The 16,649-nt window shown below is 30.8% G+C and overlaps 2 protein-coding genes and 1 long non-coding RNA gene across 5 annotated transcripts; 2 read left to right on the plus strand and 1 right to left on the minus strand.

Moving 5' to 3' along the window:
- Positions 1–3,786: 3,786 nt before the first annotated feature.
- LOC104791550 (growth-regulating factor 4) lies at positions 3,787–6,419 on the minus strand. Its single transcript, XM_010517467.3, has 4 exons — positions 5,906–6,419; positions 5,610–5,804; positions 5,020–5,335; positions 3,787–4,412 (listed from the first exon to the last, which is right to left on the minus strand). The coding sequence occupies exons 1-4, from the start codon at positions 6,132–6,134 to the stop codon at positions 3,968–3,970; spliced, it is 1,185 nt and encodes a 394-aa protein (XP_010515769.2). The 5' UTR covers positions 6,135–6,419; the 3' UTR covers positions 3,787–3,967.
- Positions 6,420–9,904: 3,485 nt separating this feature from the next.
- On the plus strand, positions 9,905–11,181 carry LOC147942808 (uncharacterized). 2 transcript variants are annotated; one of them, XR_015559629.1, is made up of 2 exons: positions 9,905–10,350; positions 11,152–11,181. It is a non-coding gene; the product is annotated as an uncharacterized LOC147942808 (long non-coding RNA). The 2 variants fall into 2 exon arrangements; XR_015559630.1 differs by having other exon boundaries at positions 10,842–11,176.
- A 2,697-nt stretch (positions 11,182–13,878) lies between these two features.
- On the plus strand, positions 13,879–15,991 carry LOC104791551 (uncharacterized). Of its 2 annotated transcripts, none has more exons than XM_010517469.3 (4): positions 13,879–14,464; positions 15,023–15,133; positions 15,409–15,489; positions 15,615–15,991. In XM_010517469.3, the coding sequence occupies exons 1-4, from the start codon at positions 14,279–14,281 to the stop codon at positions 15,684–15,686; spliced, it is 450 nt and encodes a 149-aa protein (XP_010515771.1). In that variant the 5' UTR covers positions 13,879–14,278; the 3' UTR covers positions 15,687–15,991. The 2 variants fall into 2 exon arrangements, with proteins under 2 accessions (XP_010515771.1, XP_010515770.1); XM_010517468.3 differs by having other exon boundaries at positions 13,883–14,464; positions 15,606–15,991.
- The last annotated feature ends 658 nt before the right edge of the window (positions 15,992–16,649 follow it).

Consider the following 16,649-nt stretch of genomic DNA (forward strand, 5'->3'; position numbering starts at 1 on the left):
AACTGCTTATGTAAACCCTTCATACGTTGATGTTGTAATAATAAGTTATTTTTTACAAATAATTATCTTCCGTGTAAGTGATTATGTTTGTATGCTCATGTTTTGGTCTAATATCAATAAGATCATTTCTGTTTTTCTTTAGTTGGCTTTGAAACCAATTTTGAGTTAAGCAAATAATGGGTCGAATTATGGTGTTAATAAGTAATATAAATTCTTATGTATATATATTGTATATATGTGACTATAAGTTTAGCTAACTAAAAAATTCTGTAATATTTAAATATAATCTTGAACATATATATTTTATTTGTGGGAGGAATGTATGTAATTATTGGATAAAAATTATTTTTGAATTAAATGACCTTTTATGCCTTCAAAGTGAGTTAAATATTAATAAATTTTTATATGTGTCTTGACTTTTTTTTAAAAAGGAATACCAAGTGTTTCCTTCCAAATTTGAAGTGACATAGTATTTTAGTTTTCTTATATGATTTTATAAACTTCAATGTAAAGGTTTTTCAAAGTAATAAGTACACTCACACTAATCATCTGCTCATTTAAATATATTCAATAAGTATGTTGTTGTTCCTACAAATAGGACAACATATATTATAGTTTAACCATGAAATTAAGCAATGGAAATGGAACTTGTGATTGCAAGACAAAATGCTTATATATATTATGTTACACATTGATCATTTAAAAATGAATAAGAACATCTAATTCTCAAATAAAGTTAATTTTTTTGTTAAAACCAACATATGTGAATTTAAATTTAACTATACAAATTTAAAAAAATAAATATGAATAGATTAGAAAGGCAAGAAATATAAAAGAAATATTCTATTTTTATATAAATAAAAGAAAATTTGAAAACAATGTTAAATATATATAATACTTTCTAAATTAAAATATAGAATCAAACTCTTACAAGTTACAACACATATGAGATATAATAACATTTGATATTGGTGGGAGAGGAGGAGAGAATGATTACTATAAGATGGTAATCCAAATTAGATAATGGAGATGAATCTTTAAAAAATAGAACAATGTAAAATATATATATATATATATAATACTTTCTAAATTAAAATATAGAATCAAACTCTTACAACATATATGAGATATAACAACATTTGATATTAGTGGGAGAGGAAGAGAGAATGATTACTTATAAGATAATAATCTAAATTAGATAATGGAGATGAATCATTTAAAATAAGAACAATGTAAAATATATATCATGTAGTATCTAAAATTAAAAATTTAGCATTAAAAATTTACAATGATATTTCATTTGTATTTTACAACCCATACAACAAAACTAAAAAATTAAAAATAAAATAAAAACGAAAAATGATTTGAGGTATTGTAGAAGAGAATGAGAGAATGTGAAAGAGATAGTAAAAGAATGACAATATGAGAGAACGAGAGATTGAGAGATTGAGAGAATGCTTATTGATATCCATTTATATGATAAGAAATTATGGAAGTTACATTTAGAATTATGGAGTTACAATAGTAATTTATTGGGTTTGAATAAAATTGAGTGGTAGAATATGATTAATGCATAATTTATTTTATTTTCAGTTATAATTTTATTTTAATATGTGAGTTAAATGTATTGTGTTTATTGGGTCTTAAATATTGTTTAAAGCAATTAGAAAGCAAATAAAAAAAAATAGAAAACATTAAATGAAAATCAACCAATAAGGAGAGACCAAAACCTTACTTTTATATATATGATATATTGCTTTAAACTTTGAAATGAGAAATCATATATATAAAAGTAAGGTTTCACTCTCTCCTTATTGGTCCACTTGGAAATGCAATTTTAACAAAAAAAATATTTATATTAAAACACAAATTTAAAAACAATTAATTTCACATTTAACTCACATAATATAAAACTGAAATCATATAAATTCCCCCTATAAATTATGCATTAACTTTATTTCTCCACTAAGTTATATTAATCAATTGTATTTAAACAAAACAATAAATTAGAATTGTAATTCTCATTTTTCTAAATGTAATTTTTCATCATGTCTCTTATTATAAATACTCATTATCTTATTCTCTTAATCTATCACTCTTTCATTCTCTCATCTTCTTCCACTACTCTCAAATCTCTTTTTTTTTTTTGTTTTGTATTTATTTTGTTATTGTTGTTGTGTGGGTTATAAAAAAATCAAATCAAATATCATTGTAAAAGCTTAGTTTTAGAGTTTGTATGATATGTATATCTTATATATATTTTTAAATTTTTTTAATCTTTAAACTTTGAAATGAGAAATATATTATAAACAATAATTTTACATGAGAAATATATTAATTTAACCAACCAAAATATGAATATAAGTTTAGCCAACCAAAATAATTAAAAAAATATTAAAATTTAACCAAAAAAAATTTCTCTTGAAAGATAAATAAGTTAGTAGGAGGAATGAATTAATATACAATTATTGGATAGAAGTTACATTTGAGTTAAATGGAGTTACATGCCTTTAATTATAAATAAATATTTTAATTTTTTATAACCTAAAATAAAAGGAATACCAAGTTGCTGAATCAAAATTCACATGATTTGGTTGTTTGGTGATATAAACTCAACACTTACACATAATATTTCAAAATAAAAAATATTACTTTTGAAGTGACATACTAAATTAGTTTTCTTATAAAATTATATGAATTCTTCGATCTCAACAATTTTTAAAACCCAAAGGATAACTTATATTTTTTTGGTTTTTTTTTCTTTTTCACTCATCAATTTAATTTATAGTGCTAGATTTCATAGTAATGGTTTCATCTTTAGAGAATTTAGTTAAATTGTATTTTTAAAATTATATTTTATTTTTATATTTAAGTTCCAGTTGAATATGATTTCTTTTTTGGATCATTTTTTATTTTGATTAAACACACAAAAACCAATTGTTTAATTATTTTATTTTTGTTTTCAAAAACCTCAAATCATAAAAAATATATATATTATATTGATCTTTGCAGATTTATCAATTGGATCAAAAAAGAAAATAGTCTTTATAAATAGAGTTGATAGTTGATAGACTTTACAAAAAAAAATAGACTTTATAAATGGATAATTATATTGATCTTTATAAATTATTAAAAATTATATATGAATATGTGAGATAACCAGAGACATAATAGATAATTAGATATGGATCATTTCAACTTCATGATCTTATTGTGTGGTGAATATTGTAAGAAAGTATGAAAATAATGACTTATAAGATGTTAATATAAAATAGAAAATGGAGATAAACCTTTTAAAAGATTAAAAATTTAAAAAATATATATAAGATATACATATCATATAAACTCTAAAACTAAGCTTTTACAGTGATATTTGATTTGATTTTTTATAACCCACACAACAACAATAACAAAAAAAAAAAAAAAATAGAGATTTGAGAATAGTGGAAGAAGATGAGAGAATGAAAGAGTGATAGACTAAGAGAATAAGATAATGAATATTTATAATAAGAGAAATGATGAAAAATTACATTTAGAAAAATGAGAATTACAATTCTAATTTATTGTTTTGTTTTAATACAATTGATTAATACAACTTAGTGGAGAAATAAAGTTAATGCATAATTTATAGGGGGAATTTATATGATTTTATGTGAGTTAAATGTGAAATTAATTGTTTTTAAATTTGTGTTTTAATATAAATATTTTTTTTTTGTTAAAATTGCATTTCCAATTGGACCAATGAGGAGAGAGTGAAACCTTACTTTTATATATATGATTCATTAATTTGATTGTGAAACAATTTTCATTGCTTATACAAATTCTTAAACTTCAGACATAAATATATTAGCAAACTAGGGAAACAAAACAATTCCAAAACAGGAACTTTGACACAAATCCAATCCAAAAAAAAAAAAAAAGAACACAACAATTCATAGAGTAGACAACAAAAGATTACATATTTTCTTCAATGAAAGACTTGAGTAGAGATGCCCATCTGATGAAGAACACTTGGAGTCGACGAGGCTGACCTCAAGGCCTCAGCTAATGGTCCACCCATATTGTTATGATGGTTCCCTCCATTGCTCCACCAATTCAACTGCTCCCTCTCACTGTTGTTGTTGTTGTTGTTGTTTCTCATGTTCTCTTCTTCTTCTTCATTGCCTGTGGAAAGTTTTAAAGAAACATCTGAAGAAGTGTTACCGTTACCAGGCATGGAGATTGAAAGATGACAATTTGATGAGCTCATTGGACTGGAGGTAGAGTCAGATGAACGTGGCCAATCGTCAAAGAAATGCCTCAAGATGTGACCATCGTCTGATCTTCCATTGCTGAATCCATTGTGAGCTTCATATGGCCTCTTGTGATTGTTACTGTTGTTGTTGCTTTCTTGTTTCATCTCTGAAGAACAACTGCGAGAAAGAGACATAATCTTTTACGATTAGACAAAAACATGAACATTGTCACCAAAAAGATTAAAACAATAACATTTAGGTTAGGGAAGTAAGTTGTTTTCTTTTTATAGTCAAATGTGTGTTGTGAAGAGGAAGTGGTAACAGAATCTAAGCTTTATTTTTATTTTTTTTGCTTCTATGCAGGTTTGGTCAGCTTTCACTTGAGGTCCTACCATCTCATTATTTCAAATACATAAGCATATACATATATCACACACTCTCTCTCTTTCTTTCTATTTCTCTGATTGAAAAGTCTCACCCAACTAGTAAAAAAATTAGATTCTATCAAATCCAACTGTTATCATTATCTCTCAACAAAAGAAGAAAAAGAAAGAATAATGTTTTTATCACAAAGGATGATACGTCTCTGTTGTCACCCAATTGCCAACATTACCCCTTTCTTCACAGCATTACTTCACAGTGATATAACTATTTCCCAAACAACCAAGTTTCTAATCATATATATCAAAACTATGTTTTAAATAAAAATTATTTGTAGTTTAACACCAAAGCTAATAATGACTTCAATTAAACAGAGTGTTTTTGTTTTGTTTTTCTCATGTACCTTTGTTGATGATTAAGTTGGAGATGTTGAGATGAACCAGAAGAGAAGAAGTGGTTGTTGTTTGGTCCATGACCATGAGCATGACCAAGCTCCTCCCCTAAGACAAAAGACGGTGCGGCAGTTGTGGCTGTTGTTGTAGTTGTAGTGGTGGTTGTGGTGGTTTCCACAGGCTTTCTTGAACGGTTTCTTCCACGGTGGATATGGCGGTCGCAATACTTGTGACCGGCTACAACATCCCTCGAACATCTCCATTTCTTGCCGTCTGTTCTCTTGCACCTCCCTGGCTCAGGATCCATTGCTCCTCTTCCCCAATACCCTGTTTCATTTCAAGTGTGTTTTCATTACTAAACAACCAACAAAGATCTCACTCAAGACAAAAATATGATTAAAAAAGTTTCTATAACCCAACTAGTCTGATTCTATGATGCTCATAGATCTTCTAGGAAAAAGGCTTTAAAATATTAATATTGGTGTGTCTTTGGAATATTTAGATCTTGGAAACATAACTCCAACCTCAAAGCAAAAAGCATCTTTCGTTGAAAGAATCTAAAGAGAGATTAGAAGCATAAACAAGAGAGAGAGAGACTGACAAGAAGGTTGTTGATGAGGAAAACTATGTTGAAGAGGATGGTGAAGGAAATGCATAGGGGACTGATGGATGAGACTTTTCTTGATGGGTAAGAGGAGTTCTTGAGGAACAGAAGTACCAGCCAACATGTATCTGTAGATCAGTGCTTGTAGCTCAAGTTCTTGCCACTGTGTCCAGCTGAACAAGTTTCCTACCTCTACACAAATTTAACAAAGATACCTCAGATTAATATATTAGCAATAAACTTAAACATTTGAGTGTGAAAAAAAAAAGTCTTATCCTTTTGAAACAACTTACTGAGGAACTTGGAAGAAGAAGAAGAAGAAGAGTCAGGAGAGAAGCATGAGAAAGAAGAGGAAGATGTGGGTTCAGGGACAAAGAGAGGAAGAGGAGCCGCAGCAGCAGCAGAAGTTGCAGTTTGGGACTGAATCTGATCAAAGAAAAAGTTTGATATCTTAGTTGCAGAGCCTTGTTCTTCTGACTCATTCTGCTGCTGACTTCTCCATTGTTTCAGTTGCAAGTCCATAGACACAAAAGAGAGAGTGAGTGAGAAAGAGAGAGAAAGAGAGACAGAGAAATGTGTTGGTTGCTTTTGGGATAGTATTTTTTTTTCCCCCAGCTCACTTATTTTTTGTTTCTAGAGAGAGTCTGGCTTAATAAGCAAAGACAGCCACAACAAAAGTCTCTTATTTGTTTGGCTTCTGATGTAAAAGTAAAAGAAACTTTTTTTTTTACTTCTTCTTTGTAGGAGAGAGCTAGAGAAAAAGTGTTAAGACTATGAGACAAGACAGTTGAGAGCATAAACAAAATTAGAGTGAAAAAGATTGGTTTTATATAATAATATTTGATTGGTTTAAAATATTGTTTCTTTATGTGTGATATAATAAAATTATGGTAAGTCAGAAAACCCAGAAGAAAAGCTCACTGCAAGATGCAGATGGAGGAGATAGTAACCTGCAGTGTTTATGTCTCACTGCCTTGGAAATATCACTTCCTTTTTTTATCTCATTTTAATATTCCATAAGTAGGTTAAAGACAAGTGAAGAAGATGCCTATTAAGATTATGTATAATTAAAGATTCATTTAATGTGATGAAAAAGTAACCTTCATTTGTGTGACACACATGTCATTTGTTTCAGAGATTGTGTTACAAATGTATTATGCATAATCACTTTCGGATTTGACTAAATCAGTCAACTGATATTGTAGTCTCTATTTTGAGTGATTATGCATAATGTGATCTCTGAAATTTACAAAATTATACTATGTGACTTGACTAGCTATGATATTTCTATTTACAAGAAGCTACTTAGACAACTAAAATGTCCATATAACTATTTTAGCATTTGTAGCTCGTATCAACCATTCTTGTCTTTGGCTAATAAATAGTTTTAAGTTTATTTAGTGGGCTAGTTCTACTTTGTAACCATCGCTACTTTTTTCATCTGTTACAACAATATGTAACGTCGGTGTGGTTTTCTAAGCTTTTAAATTAAATATTTTATATGTAGTCGAACTGAACATCATCTTTGTGATTTCCTTTCTCTTAATGAAAACATGGCTAGCTAGTAGTATATCTAAAACACATCGATACCAGGAAATAATATATTACCAGAAAAGGCCAAGTAAACTTGGGAAACATTTATTAAAAAAAAAGTTAGAAACATTTACTAGTAGTATATGATATCTTCTTCACTTGGCTGAATAATACAAAAAGGCATTTACTATTTTCAAAGTATCTTTATTTGGTGGTGCAAAAACAAAAAACGATAGCATTATTTTGTTGTTTTGAGGAAATAAAGTTATGAATTAGAGAAGGACGATAACGAATATCTCATGTAGGAGTGAGCCACCAGCCTTTGGCGATGGTATATGATGACTTGATGAGAGAGTTTTCCTAAGTTTCTATTCATTCACTCCCACCAGTTTCGGCGGCATTTATATGCACTAAACGTTGCGTTTTGGACTCCTCTATCTTTTTTTTTGTCAACTGGTTTTATATTGATAATATAGGTTACATCTTCCTTTTTACAAAACCATCTACACCTTAATACCCGTCTTTACCTACATCTTAAACCGAAGTCCTCTCTGTTTCTACAAACAGACAGAGTTAAAACTCTATTTCTACCTATACTAACAAATGGTTAATCCTACTCCAGCCATTAAAAACTTAAGTTCAATCAGATGATAGTCTTGTGTCTTCAGCAAATAACAATTAACTAATTTAGGCAGGATTGGTGTACTTATTATAAAAATGTTTTCAAAAGGACAATTCTTGATTCAGCTCTTTTTTATTCACCCTTTTAAATTAAAAAACAAATCTTAATTAAGGAAACAAATTATGTAGATTAATCAATTTTAAAATTATTAATTCTAATAATATATTACAGTTTTTAGTTATTACATCTAAACCCTAACCATTTTTTATAAACTCAAACCGACATATAATTTTGTTTAATTGTAAAATCTAAATCTTAACCACTATTTTATAAACCCAAACCGACATATAATTTTGTTTAATTTTAAAATCTAAACTCTAAACACTATTTTATAAACCCAAACTAACATATAATTTTGTTTAATTATAAAATCTAAACCCTACCACTCTTTTGTAAATCCAAACCGACATATAATTTCGTTTAATTGTAAAATATAAACTCTTACCACTCTTTTGTAAACCCAAACCGACATATAATTTTGTTTAATTATAAAACCTAAATCATAACCATTTTTTTATAAACCCAAACCTAAAATAATTTTTAAAATTATAAATTTAAACTCTAATCATCTTTTATAAATCCAAAGTGACATAATTTCCTTAATAAAAGATCTACATAATTTGTTTCTTTAATTTGTTTTGTCCTTTTATTTTAATTTTAATTTTTTTTTTAAATATGATATGACAGCATGATATAGGAATCGAACACTGCACCTATAATTGACTCTCAGCCACTTTAACCACTAAACTACTAATATTTACGGCCCAAGCTTGTGCTTGGGTTGCTTGGCCTCATGGCCTGACACTAATTAAAAGGGAGTGAATGATAGTTGTTTACCCTTAACGGTGAACCTAATAATTCCTTTTCAAAATGCCTATAAAAAAGTGTGATATTATTAGAATGCCTCCAAAATATATTAGCTTCTAAACTATAATAAATAATTTTTGTTGATAGTATTACTATTAATGGATCTTGTGCACTAATAATGGATCTTCATTAACAATGGATCTTGTGGGCACTAATATCTTCGGGCCAGAACTTGTCATATACTAAAACAAAACAAAAATTCTAACATATATATGGCATTTTCTTCTGTCCTTACTATAAGGAAAACAAACTGAAAGCAATGTGTGAACGTGATGACATTGATGACCAAGAAGGCAACCAAAATCCAGATTAGATTAGATTGTATATTTCTTTAGCGTACATAAAATTTAATAATTTCGTATGACAATAATATAAGGTAAAAGCATTAGTTTACAACTTTACATTCCTAATATACTACATTTATAGCAGTTGCTCATGTTACATAGTATGGAGCATGAAGAAATATTACAAACTAGATCTGTTGTCTTACTCTGAAATTAAGATAAAGATATTACCAAGATTTATATTCAGTGGACGAGGGTTGGGTCACGTGCTATAACTAAGACCAGATAAGATCGATAGAGGGACCGACCCAAACCCTCCACCTACCTACTCACAGATTTGAAAATTCACACGAGCCGAGTCGAAGCCGGACAACTAGATAATAATCTTAAGGAGCTCTAGTTTCCGACGAGGGCGCAGACAGTGAGTCCCACTATGTAATGTGTGACCCCAATGACCAATTATGTGTGGGTTTATATTTACCTTTCTGCTCCAAAAGTTACCGTCTATTTACGCACTATGCCATATAGTCTTGCGGTATTGGATGATTAAACTGTAACCAACATTTTCTTTTTCTTGAAATGTTAAATTTATTCATCAACAAAAAGTAACAGATACAAAGGAAAATCACAGAAAAAAAAACACAACTTAAAATAGAGACATTGATACATCTTTAGGAACATCCTCATCAGGTATTCTTACCCGGTCAAAACTCATTAGTAGCTTTTACCAAAATCATATATGCTCTGAAGTATGAAATCATCATATCTAGTAAGTAAGAAAGCTAATGGGCTCAGTTTTGGGTATTATGAATCTGGGCTCGCATTGAGTGTCCTAATTTTAACCCCAAAAAAACTTGTAGGTTTGACTCCATACCTAAACTATAACGATTGCTTATATCTGTACATATATCATGGAATATATAGCTGAGAATGAACTGGAAATAGTCATAAATGGTTGGAACAATATTCAGAAGAAGAAAAAAAAAGGGAGGATGTGAGTAACTTGTATATGACAAAAGATAATCAAAAGAGAAATAAAAAAAAAGTTTTTTTCTCTCTCTCGAACAAGAAGAACCGTTCGCCCTAGCCATCACCCAACTATTTTTCTCCGATGACCGGCGATGGGTGGCTTCCACAGCACCATCGTCGGTTCCAGTTTCTTCTCGTTTTAGTTTATCCGTGTTTGTCTTCCTAGCTTTGTCAATCCTAAGCTTCGTCGTCTCCACCCTTTGTCCCTTCCTCTCGATGATGATAGTCCATTCCGGCGTGGTGACTATCTCGGAGGACTGGTGGCCGATTGTTGATGTTCGAAAGTGGATCTATTCCCCGATGGCTCTCTCTCGTCCCTCCGATCTGGTCATGGAGGTTTCAGGTTCCCGATCTCGTTCTAATGTCTCGACAGTCTAGCTTATCGGCTATGTTCTTGTTTGATTGTGAGTCAGTGGTGACTTGTCGCATGTTCCGGTTGCTTGGTTTTGCGACAACGGCCTCTTTGTTTTTGGGTCCCTCCTTCTTTGGTTGTGTTGAGTAACTTGGCTTTGGTTTTATGTTGTTTGATCGCTTATGTTTTCTCTAGTTAGGACAGTCTAATTGTTAGTTTAGGCTAGATCTTTGGATTTAAAGGTCCTTAATCTACGGGTTGGCCTTTTTGTGCAATCCGGTATCATCTCTTTTGTTGCCTCTCTTCTTTGATTTGGTTGTTAACCTGGTTGATTTGTTCTGCTTCGGTAATCTGTTTTGGATTTTGCTTGTGATTAGTCTCTGTTTGCCCTTCCATGGCTGAGTTTTCAATCGGGTTCCTCTTATTGCAATTATGGATGATACTTTTTACCCTCTTGTTTGGGTTTCCTCCACTTTTGCTAGAAGGTTGGTTTGGTCGTCTTCTTTGAGCTAGTACGTTCATCTTCCTTCATCAAATTCTCTGTCAGATTCCGCGATTCGTTCTACTGCAATTAGCCTTCTCTGTATTTCTCTTGTTTGGACTTATTTGGGTTTCTACTATTAGTGGCTCCTTTAAGTTCCATAGAGTGTTTCAGAAACTCATTCCACTTTTTAGTTCACAATTGCATTTTATAATGAGTTTTGATGTACATGTGACACGACAAATACGTCTTTTTGGGACATTGTGTCAAATAATTTAATTCTTCTGTGTATTAATTATTGGTTTTGTCAGAAATAAAACTGTATGCATATTAATATACAACACCACAGCAGAAGGCCAGAAGGGGTCAAACATCAAATTGAGTCAGTCAACTTGGGGGGTCTACTCTACTACTCTAGTCTCTTTTTGTGGTTGTAGGAAAGGTAAGTCACGCCAGCACACTGAGCCATCACGTAGTTTACCACGTGCCTTATTGTTTTCCTTCATTCGCCATGAGAGGCCCATACTCGTAACAAGCAAGCCTCTAATTATATTAATGGGCTTCTTTATTATACTATGCTTGTGGGCTTTTTTTAACTTGATACATACATATGTTGTTGAACACCAACAAAAACGTTTGTAATATTTGATGTTTAATAGTAATACATTAATTTGACAAAAAAAAAAACAAGATAAAAGAAAATTGCAGAACATGATGGGTCTCGTCACCATTCCTCGAGGATCTCTGCTTCTTTTTTTTGAGGTCCACAGTTAGATGGAACCTACTACCATGAGAATGAGATAATCTCTCAATCCAGACCGTACATCTGTCTGGTCCCCTACCGCCACCGGTTCTTCTCTGTAGCACTAACGAGTACCGATCAATCATCATCATATGCCTTTTGTTTTAGGTAATCATCTCTATGCTTTTTATTTGGAAATCAGTTTTTGTTATACTACACTCAGTTTGAAAAAATTCCAATCTGTAAAGTGTTTTTGATTGACATCACTGACTCACAATATGTCTATGAATGAAGAAGACATTGTTGTTGTATGTTAATTACATATAAAGTGAAACGTACTTTTCCAATACAAAAAAAAAACATAACTCTTATATAGATGCATATGTTTGGTTTCTGAAATATAAACAAAACATGTAAGTTTGTTCGGATTAACTAACTAGTACGCAATAGTGGTTGACAAACAATATAACCAACCAATCTCTACAAAAAAAGTTATGACTATATTGTAAATTAGGTCTGTACATCTTGATAAGTTTATAGATATGTCTAATTCAAACATTTACATACTTTGTCGATAATAGATACTTAAGATTTTAGAGCAATCAATAAACACGAATGCTTTTAGCTTTCTGACAATATTCTTATAGAGAGAGAATTCGATCTGTCGTAGACTGAGATAGATAACGATGAACAAAATTAAATTCACAATTGGTCTTTCCAGTTCAACATCTTTACTAAAAATCTATTGTTTGCTTGGATTCGGTGAAAAAGACGATGAATTCGAATCTTCTGAAGAATGATCAACTTACAAAACCAAGAAAATGCAATAATAATAAAAATAGTTTAAGAAGAGAAGGTAAGATCAGTTGAAAAGAAGTTGATAAATTATTGTCCAACGCGTTTAGTGAGCTGCTGCCTCGGTGCCTCCTCTCTTCCCAACTTGTATTTACACCTTTCTTTTTCCCCATATTCTATATGTTATGTTTAAATTATTCGGATTTTTTACACGTACTAAAGGACGTTGGACTATTATTATAGATTTCACATATATTTCTTTTGCAAATGGATCATCACGAAGTGTGTAAACTATGTGAAGTGGAAAAAAAACAAGTGTAAATGAATTTTCATTGTTTGAAATATTGACATATTTTTAGCCTATAGTAAATTACTATTTCAGAATCTATTATTTGTTCTCATGAGAATGTCTTTTAATTTTGTTTGCATCTCGAATCTGTCTCCGAACTCCGGAGTAAAGTAGAAAGATTATGAATGTTGTGTTCCTCATATGATTAGGCAGCTTTGGTTGGCATTTTGCTTTTCAATTTTTTTTTAAAAATAAAAAAATAAACTCTTTAATATCTCCACGCATTTGCTTTTCTAAAGCTGTTAGGATTTTTAAAAGCATGCAAAAATATGCATATCAGATTTTTTTTTTTTGACAACAAAATGATCAGTTCATATGCATATCAGATCATAGCATAATTTATAGGAGTTAGAAAAGAAAATGATAACAACAGATCGAAATATTATTATTATTATAATTATTTACGAATTGTTCGTTTATCAACATGTATTACATTAAAGATCTTTGAATTTGTAGATGGTATATATTGATATGGTAACACAGCAATGTCATTATAGACAATATTATTGTGAAGCTGTTATTTTACAAATATCTAAAAACATTTTGGCTTTTGCTTTACAGCCGTCATCTTTTTTTTTTTTTTTTTTTGAAAGATGGATTCATTTAAAAATTCGAAGAGAACGCCAAGTGGCCAAAAGCCAAAAACTATAGAAAAAACACCAAAAAATTGCATCTACTCTCACAATAAATGTAGGATTCAAGGTTCAAAAAAAGAAGAAAAAAAACATTAAATGATTCCTGAAACTGACCGTTCACATATTAATGTCAAAAGACCAGACGACAAAATTCAATAGTAGTAGTTCAGAATCCAATTATTATACTAATGCAAAAAGAAAAAGAAATTACTCTCTTCTCTAATCATTTTAGCTAAACATTTCTTTAAATTTTCCGTTATACGTTTAAAATAAATACCAAACCAAGCTATAATTTTAAAATTTAAGGATTCAAATTCAAAAAATTCCTCGTATCAATCAAGATCTCTCTAACTACATTCACAAAAATATCCAAACAAACCTCCATATATATAGGATTAAACCAAATAATTCGCCACCTCCAAGTAGAAAAAACATTATAATTTGAACAAAAGAGAGAAAAAACAATATATAAACGACACGTAATTAAAGTATTTATTGTTGAGAATACGAACTTAACGGATACGTAAAACAAACTCTTATTTGATTAAAATCCTCAAAATAAAATAAAAGAGAAAAGGAACCAAAGTGAGAAGAAGAAGAGGACAGAGAGAAGAAACCCTTTTTTTACCACCACACACACAAAACACACAACTCACAAACAAACCCACTCTCAAGAACTAAACTCCATTTAAAAACCAAACCTTTTTGCTTAGTTTCATTCCCAAATCAGTAAAAATAGGTTTAATCGAAGAACCCCATCGGAATTCCACTGAGGAATTGCGTCAGTCTCGTTCTTGTTGCGGCTTGAGGAAGAAGAAGAGCTCTAGTTTCAGTAGCAACCAAGAAAAGAACAAGGAGGAACAAGTCAAATCGAAGATGACTACGGACCACCTACTCAGCCTCAGAATCAGCAGCAGATGATGAGTTTGAGTTTTAGTAGTCAGATGTCTAAAGAAGATGAGGAGATGGCTCGTTCTGCTCTCTCTGCTTTTAGGGCTAAAGAAGATGAGATTGAGAAGAGGAAAATGGAAGTTCGTGAAAGGGTTAAGGCTCAGCTTGGTCGTGTTGAGCAAGAGACTCGTCGTCTTGCTAATATCCGCGAGGTTTGTTTTCCTTTTTTTTTTTTTTTTTTTTTTTTTAGATTTGAAACTCAAAATGGTTTGAAATTTACACTCATGCAGTTTTGGTTGTCTTTGTGTTTGCTGTGATTTGAATTTTTGGTGATGTTTCTGCAATTAGAAAATTAGGGTTTTAAAGATGTGAACATTGTGGATTTTGGACTCAGGGATTTAGGCAAAATTGAAACTTTTTTTTTTACCCTTAAAGTAAAAATTTCAACTTGGAAGGTTTGATGATCTGTGATTGATATATATTATAAACTGGTTTATTTTGGAGTTCTAATTGGGTTATGAATTATGATTTCACCTTCTAAAATTGTATATCTTATAAGCATATGGTTTTGTATGTACTTCTCAATTTGTTTTGCTGTTGAGTAAATTTGGTTTGTTTTATCACATAGTGAAGAAGTAAGTCTGTTGATTTGTGAAATCTAGGCTTTGTGGTTGTGGACATGAACTTCTGCTTTTTGTAGTTTGTTTTATGAGTTCTGTTCTCAAGAAAGGGTTTAACTTTGTGCTAATGATCATATATTTTATTTTCAGGAGCTTGAATCTATGGCAGATCCTATGAGGAAGGAAGTCAATTGGGTGCGTAAGAAGATTGATAGTGTCAATAAAGAACTGAAACCATTAGGCTCTACGGTTCAAAAGAAGGTATATATACTTTTCAAGATCAGTTGCTTCATTCGATTACCCGATTAAAGTATGTCTAACTACCGGTTGCTATTAAAAGTTTTGGTCTTTTACCAGACCCAAACTCAATCCTAAATGTCAGCTGTATAGGGTTTTGGGTTGTTATGGTGTTGACAAAAGATTTGTGGGTTCACAAAAGTCAATATTTTAGGACTTGTTTTGGTATTTGCTTCTTGATTCAATAAACAAAACCCAAAAGCTTATGTTTTTTTTGTTGTGTGATGATATGAAAACAGGAAAGGGAATACAAAGAAGCATTGGATACATTCAATGAGAAGAATCGTGAGAAAGTTCAGCTGATCACCAAGCTAATGGAGGTTAGTTTCGAGTTCTTGGTTTTTATTTCGTTGAATCAATAGAACCGAGTTTTTATTTTCGCGCTTATTAACCTTAATGGTTTGTGTTCTGTTTTCTTAAATTTCTCCCTGGGGAGATGGGACAGTTGGTTGGAGAAAGCGAGAAGCTGAGGTTGAAGAAGCTGGAGGAGCTAAGCAAGAGCATTGACACCGAGTGAAAAGCTTATCTCACAAGACAAGACCAACCTATCAAGAACTAATTTGGGTTTAGGGTTATATGGTTTTATATTGTGTATTTACTTTTTTTTTTTTTTTACATTTTGGAATGTTTGCTTAGTTTTTGGGTGTTTTAGTTTTTTTATTTTATTTTATTTGGCTATGATTTGTGGGTTGATTTGTAAAATTATGATGGGTTTTTTCGTGTTTTTGATTAACCATTAGTAGGGAACGGAAATGGGATTAGGCTACTGAATGCTAAACGGTTTGTAAGTTTGAATTTATTTATTTTGTTTTTTCTTTTGAATATTATTTTATTTTTAGCTTTATTTTAATTTCTTTTCCCCCCAAACTATGTTTAGCTTTATGATAAAGTAGCCTCTCGCCGTCAAGAGCGTGTATAGTGCTTTTGAAATCGTCTCTCGTCTAAGAAAATCATGACTCTTGCTTGACCCACACAATAGACTTAGACTCGATAAATTCAGGGTTTAAACATTTTCCAATTATTGTATGTCAAATATATTACTAGATTACGAACCTCCCTTAACTTTTGTATCAAAATGTAAAACAAAAAGGTAAAAATATTCCATCATTTACTGATATTTTGTTGTGCTCTTCAAGTATTTCCATTATCTTATCTCTGTATCAGATTATTCCATTGAGCTGGTAAGATTCGATCTAAATTTATATATACTACCAAACTATTACATGATCTGGAAAGCAAATGCTTTTATGATATATAGTGGAGAACTAATTTAACATATATTTGAACAGCGTGCCCATTTTCTTTAGGCCCATCTTACAAACGGATATAAGTTCTTTTAGCTGTTTTCTTTTGATTATTAACTTTTGAATGCTTTCGTATGAAAACACTTGTAGACAGTGGAAAGAAAAGAGTAATTGTTCTGTAGGGACTAGGGAGATCCGGAGATGTCGTGTTCTTGAATCAAGTAGTTTTAAGATAA

The sequence above is a fragment of the Camelina sativa genome, chromosome 6, assembly GCF_030686135.1.
Source record: "Camelina sativa cultivar CO46 ecotype springtype chromosome 6, ASM3068613v1".
NCBI classification, from domain to species: Eukaryota; Viridiplantae; Streptophyta; class Magnoliopsida; order Brassicales; family Brassicaceae; genus Camelina; species Camelina sativa.